This window comes from Rousettus aegyptiacus, unplaced genomic scaffold, assembly GCF_014176215.1.
Source record: "Rousettus aegyptiacus isolate mRouAeg1 unplaced genomic scaffold, mRouAeg1.p scaffold_m13_p_6, whole genome shotgun sequence".
Classification (NCBI taxonomy): Eukaryota; Metazoa; Chordata; class Mammalia; order Chiroptera; family Pteropodidae; genus Rousettus; species Rousettus aegyptiacus.
In genome coordinates, this window is record NW_023416309.1 from 24,721,187 (window position 1) to 24,740,304 (window position 19,118).

Genomic DNA, 19,118 nt, shown 5'->3' on the forward strand with positions numbered 1-19,118 from the left:
TTTAGTGGGCAAAGATTTCTCTACATCATCTGTGTTTCTCAGGCCTGGTGGCATGCATCCCTGGATAATGGGCTAGTGAGCCATGCCAAGTACTTGGCCAAATAATTTAAACACTCTTCAAGAGTTGCTTTGGAGATTCCAGCAAAACTGAGCAACCATTCTTACCTTCCTAACAACTGGCTCTCGTACAGTGGGAATTCTATCCTCTTATACCAAAGATGCAGCTTCACAAGGGATTCCCAGGGAGAGGAAGGAGGACACTCAGCCAGTCAGATCCATCTAATCTCTGTGATCAATGCATTTGCTAAATCTAAGAATCTTGTTCTGCATTGTTTTGGGGTATCACTAATCACTTTTTCAAGTTGTTTTCATCTCAGTCTGAAGTCCTTTATGTATCTCAAGTCAAAAGAATTTCTTGATAAGGGTTTTCCTTCTCTTAAAAATAGATATATTATCTCTTGTGGAGAGAATGTGTAGAGGAAGGGATGGAGGACCAATCCCTGAAGGCCCTCAGCCCTGAGCACTCCAATGGTCTGTAGATAAGGCCCCAGAGTCATCAAAAAAGAATGAGGAGGAGTGACCAGTGAGGTACTGAGTCAAGATTAATGCAAAACAGAGTATGATGTCACACTGGAGTGACAACTGGACTTAACTGCCAGGTTGACCATGTAATTTATATCCAAATGATAAATTTCCTTTTTTTGAGAATAAAAGAGTTACTGAGAATTAATACTGGAACAGCTGGTGTAAACAGGGATGCCTAGGGAAAACCTAGATACTGGTAACCTTGACAAGGGTGGGTTAACTAAAACTGTGCTGTTCAATACAGCAGCCATTGGCTACATGTGGCTATTGGGAATTAAAAAGGTTCTATAAGTAAAATACATACCAGATTTAAAGACTTAGTACAAAAAAAGAATTTGAAATATATCAAAAATTTTGTACATTGATTACATAGTTAAATGGTAATATTTTACATATATTAGGTTAAGCAAACACACTAATAAAATTTGAGAAAACAACCGTGCTAAAATAAAATATTCTTAGTGATATTTATTATGGTAAATAACTTTCTTACATTTCTTTTAACTATAGTTTCCATATTCCCTTTTAAACTCCCTATGCTCGTAAAACATTTGACGAAAGCCAAATAACTGCTTCTTTAATCATTCCTTGTTATTAATGAATCCCTTGTCTTAACCCTAATCCTGGCCTTCAATATGGCCAAGTTGTACAGTCAGTTTTAATTATCCAGCATTAAGTAAAGGGACAGGAAATAAAGATAGAAAAAGAGAGGCTCAAAACTAATTTAAATAGGACTACAGAAGGGAGATCATTTCCACCCTTAGACCTGTACCTGGAACCAGCCTGCCTCTCAGCTCCATCCTCCTGTCAGTGACGGAGGAGCCAGCCCATAACTGATAGGGAGTGTCTAGTCTACAACTGACAGTACATTTGGGAATGAAAGAATTAACTGTGTTTTCTAATTTACACTTGACCAACACCACACTGCTCTTTTCAAATCGGAGACTCTTGACAGCATGGCCAACTTGACTGATGGTAACAACCATCAGTGTCTACTATGGTCCTTCAGATTGCCTTTCTTTAAGTAATCTTCAAATACTCCATGCTACGTGTTTCAGAATTCCACATTTGTCAAATATTCTCAAAAAAGCATCAGGGGCATTTTTTGTAATTACTTTTGTCAGTTCTTGTCTGTTTACCTTTTCATACAGCCCACTGGAGTCATGCTGATTCTTAACCTTATTTGTTCAAAGCCAGACCCTTACGCTTCAAAGTTTTTTTCTAATTGTGTCAATTCAGCTACATCTTGTCAATTTAGAAAATTAAATTCTGCTTTTCACTTGTAGCAGCTACCCACTGGGCACACTTTCTTCTATTGTCCAAGATGCTAATTTGATCACAATCTACTTAACTCTTTTATATCCCTATCTTTTCCTGATGAGGAAAGACATTTTCTGGATGTTTGTGTGTTTAATTCATTCCTACATTCCTTCAGCAAACATTTAGTGAGCCCCTACCAGGTGTCAGACACTGTTAGACATTTAGGAGGAAATGACAAGGCACAGCCTAACAGAATGCCTGTCACGTGGGCACTTAATAAGTGTTTATTGAATGAATAAATAATACTCCTGGCTTGAGGAGCTCAAATTCTACAGGAAGAGACAGGTATGTAAATATGTAATTATGCTTTGGCATGACAAGTGCTAGAGTGAAATCACATACAAAATGCGGTGAAAGCCGAGAACTACCTGGTCTGCTTCACCGAGAAAAATAAGGAAGGCTTCACAGAGGTGGTGGCACGTGAGTAACAGCAAACACTTGAAGGCGTGGAGGCCAGAGCTTATTCTTGAACATCATCACCCTCAACCAAAGAAACGAATTCCAAGCTAATTTAATCTAAAGGTATGATTAAAAGTCATAGCTCACTTGATTTGTTTTGTTTACGCTTGGGGCTGCCAATAGAAGCTGCAAATTCACTGTGACTCGTGGGTCCTATTCCATTTCGGTCTCTCCAGTTATCAGATTCGCTTCCATTTCCCAAGTGCTCACGACTATTGGACCTCGAGAGCGACACTGATGAGCCCTGTAAACAAGCAAAGCCAGATAAGGAAATGTTTAATAAGTGGGTCTACCGGGGTGGGGGCAGAAAGGAATCCCTTAGATCACTGCCATTTACTTCTACTGCCAGCCATTGCAGTTACCCATAAATGCTGATTCTCGAGAAGTGGCGTGGCATCTCTATATAGTCTTTGTCCTCCAGCCACCAAGGACACTTCGTACGTAATACACACAGTGAAGTCCCTTTCTGTCGTTATGAGGGTGCCAGCAGAGTTCTGACAGCCCCGGGTATGATGACCCACTCTGAGATTTAGAGCAGTGGGTGCTAAGATTCCTCCCCATTTGGGGGAACCACAAAACACATCTTCCATCCGGTATAGCAGGGATTCCCTTCAGTGTATCACACAAGAAACGTGGAAGAGTTGCAGCTGACCCCACACTTTGACAGGAATCAAGCTCCCAGGCTAAATGAGTCAGAGGGTGGAGAGAGATCTGGCATTTCTCCTGTGCTGGCCTCATCCAAATAGGATCTCTCCAACGAATTACAAATACCTGGAAAAGTCCACCTTTTTTAATGGCCCCCAATCAAAATTTTAAAAATAATGTATAACATCTCAAAGTTTAGGCTAACTTGCATTTATTCATTCCCTTATTCATTTATTTAATCCCCCTATTACAGGTACTCTACTTTGCACTGTATCTAGAGAACTAAAGTCAAGATTCTCTGATTTCCAAAGTTTCACATTCACCGGGGAATTCTAAAAGGATCCTGCACTCTTCAATAATCCCACTTCAGTCGCACCGCGGCAGGGCCGCAGCTGACCACGTGCTCCTCCAAGGCCTCCCGGCGCTACACTCCCCAGGTTCTCCACCTGCCTCACTGCAGCCTTGTAGGACCTCCCTCCCCCCTCCCTACCCAAATGTCACATCTCCCTGCGGCTTGACCCTACCATTCCTTCACCGCTCTCTCTACGCTTTTATATTAAGTAACCTCAACCTCTTTCAAGGCTTGAGGACAACCATAACTCATAAATTTTTACCTCCAGGTTTGATTTCTCTGTTCAGATTTGGTATAATAGAGGTGTCAAGTTGACACCTCTATTTTACTGTCTCATAGGCATTTTAAACTTAGAGTATTTGAAATCAAATTGTTACCCACCCCCACCAGCTATCCCCAAACCTAGTCCTCTCCTGGAATTCCTACACCAATAAACGACTATCATTCACCCAGCTGCTCAAGCCAAACTTCCGACAGCCATCTCATTCCTCCCTCCCTCACCACATGCAATCCATCAGCAATTCTATCCACGTCCTCTCTAAGCATACCCCAAACCTACCTGCTTCTCTCCGTCTCCAGGACTGTCACCAATAGCCTCCTTAACCCATTTCCCATCTGCCCTGAGAACACTCACCAGCACCACTTGAGGTGCAGTGTTTACCCCAAGATAACTCATGAATTACAATCCTAACCTTCCCCTCAAAGTTTGCCACAAAATATCTTGTTTTTATTATTATTTTCGCATCGCTCTAGTATATTGGTACTCTTTGAAAACAAATGACATCATCTACTTATAGCATTCGGTTTTCCATTGACAAAACAGTAATTCTCAATCGCTGAAAATGTCAAATCCTAGATCTTCTGCTTTGTGTGATTCTGTGCTTTGAAATTTACCACATGATAAAAAAATTATTAAATACTGATCATCATACACATTTCTGTTACATTAGGATTAGAGACAAGTTCTGTTTAGAAATAACTCCAAAAAGTTTTTATATGTTATTTTCACATTGACAATCAGTCAGATTTGCTTCAGCCTCAAAGAGCATGTTTATGTAAAATTAAATCAATGCTGGCGGCGAGCTGCACTTCTGTCTTCCTAAACAGGAAATGGGTTAACAGACATTTTGATTCTACTCTTGCCTCCCACCCCAAAAATCCATTTTCCATAAAGCAACTAGGTTGATTTTTAAATGCGAATTAGGACAAATCAAGCCATTGTATAAAATCTTCTAACTCTTTTCTAGTACTTTACAGTGGGCTGAGGTGCTCCATAATTGAGCCTCTGCCTATCTCTCCACACTAATCTTCAATGCTCTACCACGATATCCCTCCCTTCCCCACAAACTCACCAGCTAGTTCTGACTTCAGGATGGTCATGCCGGCTGTTTCCGTAGCCTGCTACTCTTTCTCTAGATCTTCACTAGCCTGGCCCTTTATTGCCATCTAAGTCTTAGCTTGAATATCATCTACTCATTAAGTCCTGCTTTGACTTAATCTAAAAAGCAGCCTGTTTCATATTTATCAGGACTTTTATTGCCTAATGCCTTCTTGTGTACTTGCTTTGTATCTCTTTCTACCCACTAAAAAGCTCTATCCATGAAAGCAAGAACCTGAATTCAAAGCATCGGATCTCTAGCACCTAGAATTATATCTGGCACACGAAAGTTGCTTAATAAGTAGTTGTGGAATTACTGAATCGCAGAGATACCTTCACCTACATCTATGGGATATCCTTTGCTGACTTTTGGAAAGAGGCATGGGAAAAGAAAGACTCCTAAGACCAAAAAAATGGCTTTTCGATTAAAACCATCTTTAACATTGTACTTAAACCAGATAAATGCAATGCAGCAAGGGAAATGAGAACATGCTCAAAACTGGTAATTACCAGAGCATTAATGAGATCATTATATATAGTATTTATATATATATATATGTGTATATATACACACACACATATATTTATATATTTATATATATGAAATATTTTATATATATATATATATATTTAATTCTGCATCTAAACTCTTCTTGAAAATAAAAAAAGCCACTCATCTAAAATCTAAGCATACTTAATTCATTCAAATACTATGGCAGACCTGGCTAAACACGGTGATTTCTAAAAACATTACATAATCTCGTGATATCTTCTAGCTTATTATCTACTAATTAAAAATTAAAGTATCACAAAGAGCAGCTCACCTCTACTCTTAGATTTATAAAACTTAAAATAATCAGACAATCTTGTTACTCTTAGTTCTAGAAAATTAAGAACCATCTTTGATTCTCACTGAAGGTTTTTATTTGTTTTAGAGAATGTGACTATTACTTATGCTTTTAAGAGATGAGTGGTAAAAATAAAAGGAAAATCCCAAACCTTTTGTAGTTCTGTTGATGTGACAGATGTACTGCGGGCCAAGGCAGTCTTTTGTTTGACCTTTGGTGCCCCAGTATGTCATCAAGTGAATAGGGTCATATTTTTGAGTCTTGGAGAAAACAAAGCCTCAAGCTGCCTGCTTCTTAACCAACAGAGCTCTTCAGAACAGGCTAATTTCTTAAAGCTGCCCCCAAACTGGAAACAATTGCTCAAGCCTAGCTTCTTGGTAATCTGAATAAGGAGCTCAAAGCATCAACTTCTTGCCTCAACCAAGTTTCCTGCTCTAGGAAACTCCATGTGCCAGTGAGCAGCCTACACCCATCAGGACCTATTGGCTAAACATGCTTCTTCTCATAGATCAGTGTTCTACTTATCCATCTGGGTTTGCTTTTCTTTGGAAAAGTGTATGGAAAAAGAGTGTTTCTAGCCACCCTCTGATTTTAAAATATTAGTGCTATAAGCAGAGGTGTGGTCAAATTTAATAAAAATTTTTAACTTCTCTTTTACCCAGGTCCTTCTCCACCCCATTTTGTATATTGTTGCCATGTCCAAACCCAAAGAAGCAATCCTCACTTATTGCCAACTTTTAATCCTTTTGGGCTACACCAGAATAAAGGGGAAGGAATGCACCTGCAGACAGCAACTATTGCCGAACATCAGATCGTGCCACGCCATGTAAGGGGCCCTTCTGCCCTTTCAATGGACTTAGATGCCTGAGGGAAGTTCAAGTTCTGTCTTACACACCAGGGAGAATCTAGAACACCATCCCAAAGAAAGTGCGATTTTATATTTTCATCAGCAGTGTTGAAAGGGGCTGTAGATAAACACAGGTTCAAAGGTGAACACCCATGCACTGATCTAGCTGGTCACACCCTTCCCGCACCCCCTTTCAGTGTAAACGGGTCACTAGACCTCAGCCAGGAAGGTGTAAGGGGCTGGCCCAAGATGGCCCAAGCAAGAAAAGCCACAGAAGGGGTTTCAGCCACTGAGACAGGACCGGCAGTTTTAAAGTCTCTGCCAACAAAAGGAGATGTTTAGTTTCTCTCAGAGCTATAATGGCAGAAAGAAGAGTAATTTATACAGCCTCGAATTTCTTCATTAATGGTTTCTACATTCTAGCTGGTTACAGTAACTCCAATCTTTAAATACAGTCTGCCAGGTTGCTACTGTGGGTCTGACAATGAAAATCACAGGAGACTGTTCTTTTTTAGTATTCAATAGTTATTTTCTTTTTCACTTAGAGAGCCAAAGAAAAAAACTCACATGTTTGCTTTTACTCTTCATCAACTGTCTAATTTTTACAAAGAAAGCAGGTGGAGAAAAGAAGGTCGATCTACAAATGCCAATTAGACTAACAATTATGAAACCCTTAACCAGTATTTGTTTTTCAATCTACAGTGTTCTGGTTGAACACTGTGATTCTTGGATTAAACATTTTCACCCATGTTTGGGTTTGCACAGTCTCCCTACTGTTATGTGTGCATGCATGTGCTCTAACTCCACCCTCACTTGGCAAAAGGCTTATACCAAATCTGATACTCTCAAACTGAAAAGGCCTTGCTGCGTGAGTCACGAGTAGCCTGGCTGGGAAGTGTGGAATTCTGGATTCCTTCTCCACGTGGTATGGATGCCAGCTTCCCAGTCTCACTCCGAGCAATGTAGCCAACATCTGGGAAACATAAAATTTTGGAGCTCTTGTTTGTGGTACTTCCTGCTGCGTTCCTGGCACATCTGAACACACCGAGTTTTTCACTCATATCTGAAAACTTGTTTTTGTTGAATATTTGCCTTTTTCCCCTATGGTGGGCTTGCTAGTGATACTCTTGGATAAAGGGTTTATTTATATATTTCATGGAATATTGAATCTGTCCTATACTTAATCTCAGCCCTGCTCCTGCATTTATGACTCTCCCCCTAACAAAAACACATTTATCGAAATTTACATCTCCATAACAGCTGATCAACAACTTTGAGAGGAGGTACATAAAAGACCATAATATATTATTAGACTGCATCAATTTTATGGCAATATGTTTTCAAGAATATAAATTAAAACAAATCCCCATTAATGATTTTCCTTATGTAAATAAAGAATGAGAGGGGAAAGATGGTTGTTCTCTTTGTTGAGAGAACACACAGGAAGAATGGGTAGGGCATGACTCTACAAACCTCAAAAGTGGTTGTCATTGTGGGCTTATAGGACACATGATTGGCCCTTCTCAGCTCCTTGATAGTTTCAGCTGGCATAGATTTAGAAAACCCGAGGCCACTCCAGGTATTTGTAGGTGTCCTGACCTCCGTCACCACTGGTTTCTTTAACATAGCTTTGGAAAACAGAATATAAAAAAAAAATGCTTGATATTTTTAATGTTTCTTAAAAAATTATTGATGAGTGTTTCTTTGATATATGTAAAGAAAAAAATCACTGAATATTATTTCTTAACATAAAATGCCTTATATCTTCATAAAACATTTTATACAAAGTAATGGTAAATTTTAAAATGTGACATTATTTCTTAATTGACCTAATCCTAATATCTTCAACAAAATATATTCAACCTCAACAAAATTTGTGCAACTCACACCCTAAACATTCTGAGCTTCTTGTTATGATGGTCCAATTTCACAATTCAATATGAATACTGAAAAACCTTTTAAGCAGTCTACTGAAAAAAATCAAACTATAGATCATTAACATATCACTTACCTTTGGTTGCTAATAGCTTCTTTTGTTCATAGTCAAATGCCTGAAAACAAAATAGAGAGAAAATATTTTTATTGCCAGTCTATCCAAATGTCATGACAATACTCCATGATTATAGAAGAAAGATTTTAACTATAGCCCACGAATCTCCCTGGGACACATGGCAAGCTTTGCACCATAATGCGCCATTAATTCGGTGCAAGTCTGATAAATTTAAACATGTTTACAAAACTAATTAATTAGAAAAATAAATTACTAATTCTGACTTTGTCATGACAGTGATGTTAGAAATTTTCCCACAAAAGGAAAAAAAGTTCTTGTTTGCTATGAATATGCAACATACCAGGACAAATAGGTGCTAAAGTACAGTGAATAACCTAATAATAGTTATACTTTCAGAATAATGCATTTCTAAAATGCTTTCAGGTTATCTACTGACCTCTTTGTTTCTCACAATCCTCTCTTCATTTAAGTAAAGCATGCCCTGAAGTGGGATAATGTGGAGACAACTTAAGAAATTATTTAGCTTCACTGGAATAGTCTTTGCTTTAGAAAGGATATAAATGGCAAATGTCTAGCTTTAAGCCATAACAACATTCAACAATACAATAAAATTAAACCTAGTTACCTTTTATTGCACAGGACTAAGATGGCATTATTCATTCTTTCCATTCTCACTGAATATGTGACTTATGACACAGTTAGGTCTACACAGAAACCAAGGTAGGTCATTTTGAGGAAAATAGTCTAGATATAACTACATCTCAAATGCTAACCCATTGTTCTCAACTCCTCAATTTAGGGACTAGCTAAGACTTGATTTAAGAATGCCTTGAAGGCCTACCAGGAGGATCAAGAACAAATTGGTAAGAACTCTTTTGTCCAGGAGGACTATATCCCCACATGTAGAGAAGGCGCCCAGGTAATTTATGATCTGAAACAGGATACTTCTGAAGTGTGTACAAACAATAATTAGGTTGGGATACAAGTAAAGAGGCTAACCCTGACAAACCATGATGTGTGTTTAACACTAAGAACACGGCAGTAAACCTGAAGAGCCAATTTTTAAAAATTACACAGTTTGATGATGTTTTTGAAATCCTAGGTCTAAAATGGCATTTGAAATTAAAATCAACTTTTAATGATTAATGGCTAAGGGCAAGGTGTGGGGAGATCCTAAATTCACTTGTTCAATAAATATTTATTGAGTCCCTCTGGTTAAAGAGACTGTGCAGCACTTTGTGGAAGAATAAATTAATCAGAAATAATCTATTGACTCAAAGCATGCAGTCTTAGCAGGGATGGATAAAAGAAATAACTAAAAAAAATAATAACTACTAGGAAGTGAGATAAGTGTGAAAAGCGGAGCTGAAGATATAGCACTCCACGAACAGTCTGGGAAACAGATAGTTTTTATCAGAAGGAACAAGGGAGGTCTTCAGTCTTTTTCCCTGTCAATACTCAGTGACTATTATCATTGCTTTCTTAATGGTTTTAGGAGTCAGCTCTTTATTAATGGCATAAATACATGTTTTTAAGTAAAAACTATATCACCAAGAACACTTATCTATCCTAAAATAAAGAAATATGAAAATGTTTCACTCTAGGTATAAACTTGATGAAAAAGAGAACCATAAGATGGATTAAAACCATAAAGGGATCATAAAGCAGATGTGATACTTCTTAGATAAGAAAATTTTAATTTATATAACTGAAAATAAATCCACCAGAGAAAATGTAACAAATGTCATTTTTTTTTTAACTTTGACACTTTATAAAAAGGCCATGGCTTTTGTAAAAACATTCATCCGAAAACTCATGGAAATGTTCAAATGCAAAAAAATAAAAAAACAGACAAGCAGGATTTAACTAGTTTTTGTTGGAATTATAGGAGTATAATTTAGTTCCATGAATTAATTCCTTTGACATATCTGTGACAGCGTCTTCATTTCTAGGATTTTGTGAAAAATTTTCCCTTCCTTTTTTGGAGGTAAGGTGGATGGGGATAATAAATCTCCTACTATGAAGTAGGTAAGTCTACCCAGTAGTTTTGATATCGAAAGCAAAGGTTTATAGGACTCTAAAAGCACAAATCACAAAATCCTTATCCTTTATGTTGTGATCCATATGAAATGAGATTTCTGAATTTCATGGTCAATAGCCTATTTCAAGTAATTAGTCTAATAGTTGAAAATGGATACAGAGACAATCCCTGAAGAAATTGTTTAAAATAATTATGAAAATCTGTGAATATAATCATCAATATTTAGCATCTACTTTCAAAAACCTAGACTCATTTTTATAACTGTCTAAATGACCACTGTATCACCTCCATTTTATAGATGGAAGGATAGATATTACATCTATTTATCCAAGACTATGCCATGATACAGTAATACTTAGAAATAACAGCTCTGACATTAATCTTTAAAAACAGATGAATAATGTCATTTGCATAATGCAGAGGGACAAAGGATGATTTATGTCACTTTTCATATTATATTTTAAAGGACTCTTCCTCCTAAAGTGAAATCCTGCATTTATTTTCACATTGACAGCAAAACCAATTCCTAACTAGTGCATATATATTTAAATTTAATCTTGACTAGAGTGCAGAAAGAAAACCGGATTTCTGCTCTACTGCTGAACACTCCCTGAATTCCCCACTCCCTAACCCAAGCACCCGCATTTGGATGACATTCCCATTTGTTCATCATTACCTGCATGTTGACATATGATGGCCGCGAGGCCAGGCGGGCCCTTTCAGAGTTCTGCTGGGCAGCCGCAGCCCTCTCTGCGGCACGCTCACTCCCTGGAGCCTTCTTGTCAGCCAACGGGCTTTCTGTAGCACTTAGTTCAGGATCTGAGAGCAGCCTGTCACTGCTGCTGTGAAACAGAGTTTGGAATTTAACACTTCACTATCATATACGAATGTGCTGAATGTTTCCTGTGTGCCACGTTTTCTCTTATATGTTTACCACTGTCAACTATTTACCTGTATTATCTCATTTAATTCTCACAACATCGCTATGAGGTAAGTAGTAGTATCCCCATTTTACAGACAAATACCTTGTCAAGGTTATAGTTCTGATAGATGATAGAGATGGAATTTGAACCCGGGCATCTAAGAGCTGGAGCTAAAACTCTTTCGTGATATATATTCGTACACATTATATATAGTATATATAGTATACTGTATATGGTACATGTGGAATAGACATAGACAAGATTTCTAATTTGGATACATCAGGAAGATGGCAATGATCCATTCATACACAGTCTAAACAAGACTGAGTCAATGAGAAACCATGCAGACGATCCAATTCATGTGTGTGAAATATGACATTGCTAACAAATCTGCTATGATAAAGGTGGCAAATAAGACATATTTTCCAACACCTGTTCAGGGTGTGTGGGAAGAGCATGAAAGTACTTCTTAAAATGAGGAACAATGATCTTAATTACAAGAGTTGATAATGACCTATATGTACACTCGAGTTCAAATCCAACTGCATGTTAAGCTCACGTAAGAGAGAAATAAGAAACGGTATTCGTCAAAGACTTGATCTGTTCGTTCATTCTTCCATCATCAACTACTCAGGTGTGCCGGGGGAAATCACAGAAATTTAGAAATCAGAGGAGCAATAAACTGCGTGTAACAGAAGTTCCCAGAGGCTTCGCAGAAGACACCTGAACTGGACTTTAAAGGGCATCTAGGTTCACCAGTGCAAAGGGCCAGGAGAAAAGCAACTTGGAGGGAATGGCAAAGGAAAGGAAGCATGCAATGCAGACCATAAGTGGTTTTAAAGCTAAAGTTTGAGAAGACCAAACTGTGTGTTCAAACTAATTATTGAAATGAAATAAAGGACTGATAAGGAGAGGAGAGATTGGAGGCAGGAAGACCATTCCGGAGGGCGCAGCTTAATTCAGATAATAGACAATGATAAATTCACAGCGCAATGATAAAAGGAGTAGGTAAGTACTTCAAATGCTTCAACACAGAGAAGAAAGCAAAATCATTTCTATAATTTACACTAAATAATGTTAATTTTGAGTATTAGTACTATGTAAAGAAAAACACAAAGCAGATTCAGACAAAATGGTAACAACAGTAATTAACTGACCAAGGCGTATATAAACAGCAAATCAGATTTTGGTAAGATAAAGAGGAAATAAGAATACATATGCTGTATTCCCCTACAGACATCCTACGCTGTAAGGATATACAGTTGACCCTTGAACAACATGAGCATGAACCACATGGCTCCACTTATATGCAGATTTTTTCAGTAAGTTTTCACTGAGCCCTCCATATCTCCGTGTTTTACATCCTGGGAGTCAACCAACCAACCATAGATCAAAAACAGTATTTTTGATTCATGGCTGGGAATCCACAGATGCAAAGCACCAACTGTATGCACTGCTCTATGCCATTTTACATAAGGGACCTGAGCACCTGCGGATTTTGGTATCTGCGGTGGGTGGGGTGGGTGTGGTCTTGGAACCAATCCCCTGCGGATACCGGTGGAGGACTGGAGTCAAGTTTTTAGAAAGTAAAAGTTATTCAAACATGGATTTTTGACTGCACAAGGGTTGGTGCCACTAATCACATTATTCAAGGGTCAACAGCACAAGGAAACTAATGAGAGAGTAGAGGGAACTGGGTGGATGGAGATGGGCAGGAACGAAGCCTTTTGGTGCAGAAGCTTTTCATGTTTTTCTTTTTAAAAACATGTGAACACACTGCCTATTCGCAAAAAAATAAGATAAAGTAGAAAAAAAATAAGGATAACACATTTCTAAGCATCCTATGGTAAAGGGGTTATTTTTAATACAATATATCTATTTATACTTACTGTGATTTATAATAAATGGAATCATGATGCTGTCAAGTATTCATTAACAAAGTTAGCAATTAACAGCCTTGGAACAAGGGAGCCATCGTTTAAGTTAGAAATTCAAAGGCAAATGGAGAATTCACAGTAGGAAAATATCTAACAGCAACAATTAGAGTAAAAATTGCCTTGCCAATTACTGAAGAGCAGTGAGAATGTTAAAGTTTTAGAGCAATATAGATGGTTTAGAGGACCCACAGGAAAACTCAACCAACTGAAAATGGGAGAGACAACAGAAAACACATATGGGTTAAAATCACCAGATATTATTCCTTAATAAAATTTTTATACACATAAACATTGCTAAAACTGAAATGGAATATCACACAGCCATAAAGGAAAACCTGACATTCATAACTACATAGACAGACCTTCAGGTATTATTATACTAAGTGAGGTAAGTCGGATGGAAAATACCATAATCATTTCACTCATGTGTGGAATTAAAAAACAAAATCAAATGAACAAACAAAATCAGAACCAAAAACACACTCATAGAGGCAGACAACAGATCGACGGTTACCAGAGGGGAAGTGGGGTAGAGGAGGGCAAAACAGGTAAAGGGGTCAACTGCACGGTGACGGACGGAGACGAGGCCTTCGGTTGTAAGCACAATGTAATATATACAGATGTGGAATTACAATGTTGTACATCTGAAACTTATAAACCAACGTCATCACAATAACATTTTTTTAAAAAAGAGAAAAGTAATTTTAAAGAGAAATGAAAACAAAAACTCATGGATAAAACCAAACTCACTTGAACCAAAGAGCACTGACTGCTGAACAAATCCAGTTTTGTTCCACTAAGTTAAAACAAATCCAGCTTATTACACAATTTCTTTCAAAGGATTAAGGGCTTTTAAAGATGAAACTACATACTGTAAGTGGGAGTTTTTCGTGCCTTGCAGTAGTTCCACTGTCTGCCTCTTGGCACAGGAAACTTTGGAGGGACCTATCATCTGTTTCAAGTCACCAGCATTCCCAGAATGGGAAGGACTTCGAGGCATGCCTACTTCAACAAACGCATCGTTACAGCCTGCAGAGAAGAGAAAAAAAAAAATGAAAATCCGGGCACCACTTTATCATCAGCAATCACCTGCAATGGAAACAAACCAGAATCCAACTCTAGGGAGACACAGACATTAACAGCTTTCAGCTGCAAAGACAATACCTTATTTAACAAATGAAGGGTGCTTCAAACATTCAAGATGAAATGTGAAGACCCTTATATTTTTTAAAGATTGTCAGGAATGGAAAGGTTATAAAAAGAAATACTCTACTTATAAAATTTATATACATACATACACACACATATATACATATATATGTATGTATTTAGTAAATTGATGCTTTCCTGTTACACAATTCACTTCAGGAAGTACCAATGAAATGGGAAAGCAATTCTGTGAAAAGTGTTTTTCAGTTTATCTTTCAACACGTTCTTCAGAGTTTCATTCAAGATGTTGTCTTTCAGCTTACTTGAGGCAGGAGGAGTCATGACTGGTTAGCAAAACCAATTAGAAATCACTGCATAGAACTTCTATAACCACCTTTACCCAAGTCAGAGACCTGGGTGAAGTTCGGAAGGAAAGATACCTTCTACAGGGTTTGATTTGGGCGAGGCCTGCTCAGATCCACTCGATTGTCTGGATGGATCACTGTGATTTGCACTCAGCACTTTTTCTCCAAGTGATGAAGTGGATATTGCACCATATTTTATATTCGGAGACTGAAATAACATAAAATAATGCACAGATATGGTCACAATTCTAAAATTCCTTTCAGGATCAAGTTTAAAAGTGTTACCAGTGGCTTATTTCTTATAGACAGTAAGTATAGATCACATTATTCTATCTGAAGGACATTACCTGTGCATGTCCATTTAAAGTAGAGATTTTTTTGCCGTCTGTCTGCATACTATTGATATGGACATCAATGGGAGTCAAGCCAGGAGGGGGAGATGGAGCTGTGTGCCCATAGGCAGGCACTCCAGACAACAAAATATTGGTTAATGTGGCTTGGGCAGTAGATGGAATCATAAGGTGTGGTATAGCAGAAAAACCTAGAACAACATTTCATGAAGACAAAAAAAAAATCAGAATCAACAAGCATTATTTTATTATTTTAAGTAACAACAAAAAAACCATCATTTTTATTGCAGCAAATTCAGAAGAGAATTTGATTTTTATCCCCCTCTCCAAATAGGTTTAACATTACTACACAAAAGAATGTTAAAATGGAACAATACTCCAGAGAATATTTAATCCAAGCTTCTCACTGGACAGATGAGGAAACTGGCTAGATTCAGCATGTACTTAGGACTACCAAGCAAATCTGTCCAACCAGAACCTACGTTTCCTAATCACCAGGTCAGTGATCTTCATGTGCCTTTGTCACTGCTCCCTGAACATCATGCTCTTCTTCCTGATCTGCCTGTCACATCTGAAGATTATATTTTGCTTTTATGAAAAGCTCACTGCTTTGTTGTGCATCATTTTAACTAATTTACATATTGTGGAATTTCTCTTTGGCTGCAGTATGCTTTGAACTATAATTTTCTCCTAAGGAAATGGAACCATTAATAAATTTTCTTTAAAAATTGATAATACCTAAGGAGGCATGCCTTTGACTGTACTTAAACGATACTGACCTGTGGCACTTGAAGTATTAGCAAGTGGGGGTGCCCATAATGTGGGGCTGGGGGTGCCAGAACTTGGACTTTGCAAAGGACTGACTGAGCTATTAAGAGCATTCAGGAGTGAGTTCGGGGTTGTCGAAGTGTTTAGAGATAAGGTGGTGGGGCCCAAAAGACCTGTAATAAAGGAACGTAAGGTCAACATGTATAAATTCAAGATTTTAAAATAACAGCTGGCACCAACACTGCCCCCTGAAATACACATTGATATAATCTGATGTTTTCTAAATATAAAATATGAGTGACAGATTACCGTTCAAATATTCACGAGACATTGCATGATACGACTCCAACACAGGACCCAGCTTATCCACAAACAGACACTGACAGAAAATGGAAGCTAGGTGTGTGCCCAAACCAGGAAGCAGCCAGGGTCACTGAGCAATGGCGGCCACTTTGCTTTCATTTCAATAGCCAGGATGAACAAAATTCTGCTCAAGTGGAAACTCGTCTTTATTTCTCTCATAGCTCAGTTGTCATATGCTTTCAAACAAACTCTTCGAACCACTGACAATCGGCTGTGAATAAGGGAACACATTCTGGCAACAGAATGGCTCCAATCGGCCCATCTGCAGATGGGCCAAGCTACCTGGAACGGTTTTCATACCGTCAAAATACATATATGACTTCTTAGTGTTCTGTCTCAAAGCAGTTTTTTCTCAATGGAAAATTTTTTTGTTTTGTTTTTCACTTGTTTTAAGGATTTAATGTTTGATTTAATTTAAGTAATGAAATTTCCCTTTGGGCATTTAGAATATGTTCTAAAGTGTGAATTTGTCTACACGTTTCCAGGAATACTTAAAACGCGAAGTATTACAGGATAGGTATAGCCATGAAAACATTTTGCACCTCTGCTCACTTTTTTCCCTCACCAGTGCAGCAAGAACTTAGGTCCTCCTAAGTGTGTGACTGGCATTTCCAGATACATGGCTGTGATATTATGACTGTCTAGGCCTCCAGTGGAAGGGACGACTTTGAAAGATTATGGGCCAAGGAGAAAAAAATCTGCCTTTGCTGTAATGGCGTCTATGCAGGGCTCCTTGGAGTATCAATCATATTATTTAAACATGTTATATTTTTTAAAAGCAAGAATAGCTATTAGAAAAAAATTAAAGACTGCTGAGAGTATTTATTCTGTCTCAAATCAACACTGAATGTGGCAGAATGATTTGCTGGTGTTATTGCATTAACTTTTTATATATAGGCTACTGAAAAAATGTGCAAGTAGTGAACCTAGCATAATTTAACATGGTAATGAACTTCAGCCTGTAAGATGGGAATCCATAAATGAGGCAATAAACATCTCATGACTATCATGTGGCTCACTCTACTTTCCTAAATAACTAAAACACTGAGGTGATGATATTCTTTCATCTCCCTGTTCTTTGCCTTGGATATAAATCCAGGTCCATCTGCTCCCCTTGGTGGCCACAGGCTAGATTTCCTTTGTATCTTCGCGAGGCAGGCCTAACCACTGGGAGTGGGAAGTTCCGCTTGCTTTCACCTCCCCCTTTCCCCACCCTTGACACAGAACTGCAATTACTTTTTGAAACGCAAAATGGATAATCTTTATCTCTGGGGAATGATGGCAATATTGCAAACGCAAGAGAGAACAAACGCATAAATTATAGTCAGCCTGCTGACTTCACTCTCAGTGGCATTCTTAATTTAGAAGAACAAACACAGCCACTGAAAATAAAACAGTCAGACCTTGATTATTTATGCCAAAATAAGAAGCATCAGAGACACAGAAATCCACAGAATCTAACAACAAAAAAAAAACAAAATGAAATGGATTGATTCAAGTTTTGTTGCTTTTCACCTGATCTTAGGGCCTAAAGAAGGGAAAACATAACCTTTAAAATGTAGCCCCAAGTGGTAGAAAGAAAGGGAAGTGAATAAGCAATCCCCCAGTGACTGAGAAGTGCTATAATAATAAATTTTATACCTAGTCCAGTGAGTCCGAGGCCTGCTGAGGCTAAGATATCCAGGCTGGGACAAGCCAGGCCGGCAGGGCACGATGCTGGGGATGGACTGGTTGCTATGGTAACCCCACTGCTTTCAAGTCCGAGGAGACATTTCCTTGCTTCATACATATTTAAAGCATTTCGTTCAACACTTTTCACAATCACAGACTATGAAAACACATAATGGGAAAGAAAAAAGTGACATGCAGGTAGTCTACAATGAATTCAGGAGGTGGATGAGAAATGAATACAGTGATAAGAATTCCACTTAAGGAATATATTAATGCTGCTTTAAAATCAACTGTAAATTCTAACCACTTATTATGTTTCCTCCTTCTGGCAAAACCGTAAAATGTTAGTTACCATTTATTGGGTGTGTCCTGTATTCCAAGCACTGTGATGGAAGCTGCATATGTATTCCAACTCCCACCAAAACCTTATGAGGTAGAAATTATTTATATTCAGTGAGGATAAGAAACTTACTCCAGGTCACAGCACAGCTGTTAGAGGGGCAGCAAGAGGAGTGGAACAAAGGTCTGTCGCGACAGCCCATTCCCGGGTACATTCTCTTGTCTTTATATTAAAGCTTCCCCCCTTTATCTCATTTTTACAAAACAAATCAAATTTGTCTCCATACAGTATATAGACTGCATAATAATAGTCACTTACGCTTGACATTTATGGTCTACCAGTTAACTAACAGACCGAGGTACCACTATTCCTCACTGATGACATATCTGTGCCAAAGCTTATAGTAAATTTCTAAACAATAAATCTTCTTTCTCTCAGTGGACTTGCCTAGAAAATTGGAAATGTGAACCCAAGAGGGAAAGCCTCTGATGAACAATAAAGAACATTTGTGGCTGAGAAAGCAGATGAAGCAGTACTAAGCATGGGGCCACCAGGCATAATAGGTCACAGAGGCCCTAGGATGATGAAGGCTTCAGAGTTCTCCCTTGCGATCTACTTTCCCCTGACTTCTGCTCATTTCTTACTGAACTTCAGGAATTCTTCTTGTGCCTTGTCCATCTTATGTGAACGAGTCCTCAAAAGTCTATTCTGTCTTTATCTTTTCATCCTGGTATCTACAAGTGACTCTAGTCGACTCAAAGTAATC

General features: G+C 38.1%; 1 protein-coding gene across 6 annotated transcripts in view; it reads right to left on the bottom strand.

Annotated features, from left to right (window-relative positions):
• The window catches only part of BICC1 (BicC family RNA binding protein 1), a 239,534-nt gene that overhangs the window by 12,092 nt on the left and 208,324 nt on the right, over window positions 1-19,118 (bottom strand). For 3 of the 6 annotated variants that reach the window (XM_036222623.1, XM_036222620.1, XM_036222622.1), the window contains 10 exons: window positions 17,983-18,169; window positions 15,990-16,151; window positions 15,208-15,401; window positions 14,936-15,068; window positions 14,219-14,375; window positions 11,163-11,328; window positions 8,882-8,926; window positions 8,446-8,485; window positions 7,908-8,062; window positions 2,452-2,608 (listed from right to left, as the gene is read on the bottom strand). In XM_036222623.1, coding sequence (XP_036078516.1) covers window positions 2,452-2,608; window positions 7,908-8,062; window positions 8,446-8,485; window positions 8,882-8,926; window positions 11,163-11,328; window positions 14,219-14,375; window positions 14,936-15,068; window positions 15,208-15,401; window positions 15,990-16,151; window positions 17,983-18,169 — 1,396 coding nt within the window. The remainder of the gene's footprint in view (window positions 1-2,451; window positions 2,609-7,907; window positions 8,063-8,445; window positions 8,486-8,881; window positions 8,927-11,162; window positions 11,329-14,218; window positions 14,376-14,935; window positions 15,069-15,207; window positions 15,402-15,989; window positions 16,152-17,982; window positions 18,170-19,118) is intronic. The other 3 variants (XM_016127612.2, XM_016127614.2, XM_036222621.1) reach the window with 2 other exon arrangements.